General features: G+C 39.5%; 1 protein-coding gene across 1 annotated transcript; it reads left to right on the top strand.

Annotated features, from left to right (window-relative positions):
- Positions 1-2,180: 2,180 nt before the first annotated feature.
- LOC139440629 (sex-determining region Y protein-like) lies at positions 2,181-2,792 on the top strand. Its single transcript, XM_071220454.1, has one exon. The coding sequence runs from the start codon at positions 2,181-2,183 to the stop codon at positions 2,790-2,792; it is 612 nt and encodes a 203-aa protein (XP_071076555.1).
- Positions 2,793-6,200: the final 3,408 nt, after the last annotated feature.

The raw sequence follows: 6,200 nt of genomic DNA, 5'->3' as shown, positions 1-6,200 counted from the left end.
CCAACTTTGAGAAGGAGGAACAAAGTAGGAGGGATCACAACACCTGATATCAAACTGTATTACAAGGCCACTGTAATCAAAACAGCCTGGTACTAGCATAAGAACAGGCACATAGACCAATGGAACAGAATAGAGAGCCTGGAAACAAACCCAAGTCTCTATGCTCAATTAACATTCGACCAAGGGGGCAGAAGCATTAAATGCAGTAAAAATAGCCTCTTCAATAAATGGTGTTTGGAGATCCAAACAGCTACATGTGAAAAAATGAAACTCAACCACCAACCTACACCATACACAAAACATAAACTCGAGGTGGATAAAAGACTTAACTATAAGTCATGACACCATAAAAGTCCTAGAGGAGAACATAGGCAGGAAATCTCAGACATTCCACACAGCACAACTTTGAACAGTATGTCCCCTACAGCAAGGCACATAAAGGAAAGAATAAACCAACACGACTTCATCAAAATCAAAAGCTTCTAGACAGCTAAAGAAAACATCAGCAAAATGAAAAGGGGGGGACATATTTGCCAATGCTATACCTCGGACAAGGGTTTGATCTCCAAAATATATAAAGAACCCACACAACCGCACTCCAGGAAGACAAGCAACCCAGTTAAAAAATGGTCAAAGGACCTGAAGAGACATGTCTCCAAGGAGGGCATACAGAGGGCCAGAGACGTATGAAAAGATGCTCAGTATCGCTAGCCTTCAGAGAGATGTGAATTGGAACCACAGTTAGATACCACTTCATACCAGTTGGAATGGCCATCATAAACAAATCAATAAACAGCAAGTGCTGGCGAGGTTGTGGAGAAAAGGGAACCCTAGTTCACTGGTGGTGGGAATGCAGACTGGTGCAGCTACTGTGGAAAACAGTATGGAATTTCCTCAGAAAACTAAAAATGGAATTGCCCTTTGACCCAGTGGTCAACGAGTGGATCAAAAAACTATGGTATATATGTATGGTGGAGTACTGTGCAGCAGAAAGAAAGAAGGAGCCCCAACCCTTTGCAACAGCATGGATGGAACTGGAGAGCATCATGCTAAGTGAAATAAGCCAAGTGGTGTAAGACAAATGCCGTATGATCTCACCCGTAAGTGGAATCTAATCAAACAAGCTAAATATAACCAGAGACATTGAAATATAGAACAAACTGACAGTGACCAGAGGGGAAGTGGGAGGGGATAACAGGGTGGGAGCCATCGGTCATCCAGAGACGTGTACAAAGGGCACATGGACAAAGCCAAAGGGGGGGAGGGTAAGATAGATGGTGGGAGGTTTGGATGTGTGGGGGTTGGGCTGAGTGGTGGGGGGACAATGGAGACATGCCTACTTGAATAATAATAAAAATAAATAAATAAAATCAGTTTTGAAGTGGTATATTCTTTAGTCATATAGTGCACAGTTGCCAGCTTCACCAAATTTGCTTTTGTGCGTGAGTATAATTGAAACAGTTGATTCTGCATTAAGATACTTCTCTTAAATTCGGTCCAGTAAGAACATGTCCTAATTTTATTTGGATGTTGAATAGTGTGTTACATGATGAGTATATGAAATAATGAGACTCATGCTCACGTTTGGACTGAACGAAGTGACATTTGCATGGAGTCTCTAATATTAATTTATCATAGCATTTATTGCATAAATTTCATTCTGTTATGTAGGTTATTTGTATTGAAGGAACCATCTCACATTTATGTTCTTAGAAACCTGGGGATTATTTGCATTTAATCTTGGTGAGACTTTATTTCTACTTTCAATAGGTTGTTTTCTGCACAGTCAGTGGTTGTTATTCCCAGTTTGCGAGCAGCACGGAGTTGGGGGAGCGCCTCCAATTTTGTTACATCAAAATACTGTGCTTTATTACAATTTCCAACTCTGTCTTCAGGATTTAGAGCCTTCTGCGTGTCGCGTCAGGTGTGAAGTGCACACCCAGTATGTTTCTATGAGTCAGAAGTGCTATTTGGGTATAAGTGGATTCCGTGGGTTTGGCGGAGAGCTGCCGGGTGCTTTAGGGGAGTTGCTGTGGGAGGGGAAACGAACGTTTTATCACGAAAGCTACAGTAATGGAGTGTCTGCTATATATAAGGTTTGAGTAGTACAAAAATTTTCAGAACAGTTACACCTTCTGATGTTGCAACCTGTCCATTAATGGTGTAAACTGTCCTACGCTATGTTCAGAGCAATAAACAACGTTGGTGATTACAGTCCCGCGGCGCAGCAACAAACTATCCAGGCGTTTGGGAAAACCACTTCCTTGCTTTGGATGGGCAATCCTAGCTCAAATTATTGGTGTGAAAGAGGAGGAAGTGGCAGGGACGACTGTCAGGACCGCATCAAACGACCCATGAATGCTTTCATGCTGTGGTCTCGAGACCAAAGGCGCAAGGTGGCTCTAGAAAATCCCCAGATGCAAAACTCAGAGATCAGCAAGCGGCTGGGATACCAATGGAAAATGCTTACAGAAGCCGAAAAATGGCCATTCTTCGACAGGGCCCAGAGACTACGTGACGAACATCGAGAGAAATACCCGAACTATAAATATAGACCTCGTCGGAAGCCCAAGGTGCCAGAGAAAAGTGACAACTCTCTCCCCTCAGACTCCTCTTCAGCACGCTGCAGCCAGATGCAGCCTGACGGGTGGTTGTACCCCAGCACATTCATGCACATTTCTACTAAAGCTACACACTCACGAATGCAGGAGGAGCTGAGCCGCCCACAACCCGTGAACAGAGACAGTGGCTTTGCGACAGGAGCAGGGCAGCAACTCTACAAGCCTGCATGAAAATCGGGTAACTGCCTACACAGAGGTTCCCTTTTTACAGTATCTTACAGCCGGGCACCCCTCACGTTTATATTTGTTAGCGATTTCCTCGCTCTCAGTAATAAAGCTCCTATGCATGTCGATTTTACTACAATTGTACCTGAAACTTAATTTTAAAATAGGGCGCGCAAATGTGTTTAACCTAAAAAGAGCTAGGACATCTGAAGTAATATAGCTGCTTGAACGTAGTAACTTGATAAGAAAGTATCTTAACACCACCGAAACTGATTGACTTCCAAGGTCATCCGCCTTTCTATCAATGGAACAATTTTTATACCTAATTTTACTTGTTCGGTGACCACTGAATATCTTTAGGCACATATTAATATTCTGGCAACTGCCAGCATAGGTTAATAACATTCCTGCTCTATTTTAAATACTGTATGTAACTCACAAACATAATGGTGAGAAGCAGGCACAAAAATTGTGCCATAGGGGGGAAAATGTAAGTCACTGGAAAATCTTCCAGCTTCTAAAGCACTTTCTTCTACACTACAAGGTCTATTGATTGGCCCCTCATCTACTTTGTGCATTTTTTTTTTTGTAAACTGCAGATTATTTACAGATAGATAAGTAAGTCTGTCTTCTTTGCTAGCTTTTATTACCTTCCCTCCCCATGAGGTGGGGGGAGGGGAGGTACAGTTTAACTGGCATTTGCATTTCAATCCGTGGACTCCACACAAATCTCCGTGTTTTTCATGCCTCTTTGAACCGAAAATATCTGTATGCCTCATGCTCATTTCTTTTGTAAATATCAGTGTGAGGCTCATGCTTTTGCCTCTTGTTCTGAAAAATTACTTTTAACACTGTCACTGCACTTGTTTCCGTTGCCACCTTACTTTCAAATTTATGGAAAGAAAAATGCAGGTGGAATGTTAAGAATATCGACGATTTAATTATGGAAGTGGAGGGATAATACATGAGAGACAAAATCTGGGTAACCTGATGAGAGTTAATAAAACATTTAAATGAAAGACAATACAATTAAATTTGCATATAGGCTAAGTGTAGCCTATATGCCTACAGGCTTGCATACTTAGAAAGCTAGTAGTTTGCAAAGAAAAGCATCCCTTTATAGAATAGAAATAGATCTATGGTCAAAATATACAGCATGTATCAAAATCAACTTTCCAATGCATATTTCCAAAATAATGAAACACAAACACTGAAATAGTGTGTATTTTGAACTCAGTGTCATGATTTTGAAAGCATGTTTGCAGCTGGAAAGGAGTTGACTTCGCAGACAAATGTGTTCTAAAACAATTTTGGTTAATCTGTGATTTATGCCAAATAAATGAGAAATATAAATATAAATGTAAATATATATTTCAATAATCTTTTAAACAAGTGCCTAAACTGCAAGGTATTTAAAATGTTTTGTACCTCTTTTGTATATATTTGTATTTCTATTCAAAACCTCTCATTTTTGAGTAAATACCCTCTTTTATTGAGCTATGTACAATTCACATACCATAAAAGTCACCATTTTAAGCTGTACAATTCAGAGTGTTTAGTATATTCACAAGGTCATGCAACCACCACCACTATCTAATTCTAGAACATTTTAATCCCTTTTAAAAAAATTACAAAACCTACCACCTGTTAGCATTCACAGCCCATCCTTGACTACTTACTTTCTGTTTCTATGGATTTGCCTATTCCAGACACTTTCACATCAATTGCCATCTTATACTTGACCTTTTGTGCCTGGCTTCTTTGACTAGGCATAATGTTCTTGAGATTCATCTGTGTTGCAGCATGTATCAGCATGTCCTTCCTTTTTATAGTTGAATAATATTCCTATGCACGGGTATATCCCATTTGTTTATCCAGTCAACAGATGGTGGTGGACGTTTAGGTTGTTTTCACCTTCTGGTTGTTATGAATAATGCTGGCTGTTATGAACATTCATGCACAGGTTTTTGTTTGAGTTCTTTTAGGCATACGCCTCGGAGTGGAATTTCTGGGTAATTCTATGTCTTTTTGAGGAACTCCCAAACTGTTTTCCATAGTGGCTGCACCTTTATATTCCTACCAGGGAGGTATGAGTGTTACAATATCTCCATATCCTGCTAACACTTGTTATTTTCCTCCCCCACCTTTTTAATTACTTGGAGCCCCCTTCTTAATTATTGTTGTCTCAGGGAGTAAAGTGGTATCTCATTGGGGTTTTCATTTGCAATTTTGAAAAAAAAACTAACAAAAAGATGTCGAGCATCCTTTCATGTGCTTGTTGGCCATTTGTTTATCTTCCTTGGAGAAATGTTTATTGCATTCCTTTCTTATTTTTTAATTGGCTGGTTTCTCTTTATTGTTGCAGTGTTATAAAAGCTGCTTAGATAGTCTGTACACTAGATTTTTATCTGATATATGAGCTATTGTCTCCCAATCTGTGCATTGCATTTACAGTTTTATTTTCTCTTTGACTTTTTTATTTTTCAATGACAGTTGTCATACAATATTATATTAGTTTGAGGTGTATACTCCAGTGACTAGACATTATATAGCTTACTAAATGAGCATCCCAGTAAACCTCATACCTATCTAACACTATACGTGGTTTAAAAAACCATCCTTACACATGCCCAGAAATAACTTCTGCTCTGACCTTCATCATGGTAAGAGAATTTCCTTTTCTTAAATCCCACATAAATGAAAATACAAAACATTATTTTTAGCATTTTTTGGCTTAAAGTAATTTCAAATGGTCTGAGTGGTTGACTGGATGTTGGAGTGGTCTCTCTCTCTTTATAGCAACAACAATAAGAAATGACAGCAATAACAAAATCTACCTCACTGGGGTGTTGTGAAGTAACAGGTTTACAAAGGTTGAATGAGTAAATGTGCAAAGTGTACTTAAGACAGAGGTTGGCAGCGGTAAAGAACTATTAGTCCTTTACTTCTATTACTAACATGAATGTAATTGCTCCGTGTAGAAAATATCTTAGTGGAAGACTAATGTAGATATCCATCACTGATTTACTCAAACAGATACTCATTCATTAACCACTGAACCAGTAAAAAGCTTCCCACACATATAAAATTTCACGCTATTATTTTTTATATGTGCATAGATCTGTTTCTGATGCTTTTTTTAATTTGGGAGATGACTCTAATATGTTAATGAATGCGTGATTACATGTTAGTTTAGTGAAAGGAAAAAGTCAGCCCTGGCTGGTGTGGCTCAGTGGATTGAGTACCCGCTTGTGAACACAAAGGTCCAGGGGTTGATTCCCAGTCAGGGCACATGGTTGTGTGGCCTGCTAGGTCCCAGGCTGGGAGTGTGGGAGAGGTAACCCATCGATGTTTCTCTCACACATGGATGTTTCTATACCTCTCTTTCTCCCTCCATTTCACTCTCTCTGAAAA

The sequence above is a fragment of the Desmodus rotundus genome, unplaced genomic scaffold (assembly GCF_022682495.2).
Source record: "Desmodus rotundus isolate HL8 unplaced genomic scaffold, HLdesRot8A.1 manual_scaffold_16, whole genome shotgun sequence".
Lineage (NCBI taxonomy): Eukaryota > Metazoa > Chordata > Mammalia > Chiroptera > Phyllostomidae > Desmodus > Desmodus rotundus.
The sequence above is the reverse complement of the archived record's forward strand: the minus strand, read 5'-3'. Positions and strand labels throughout refer to the sequence as shown.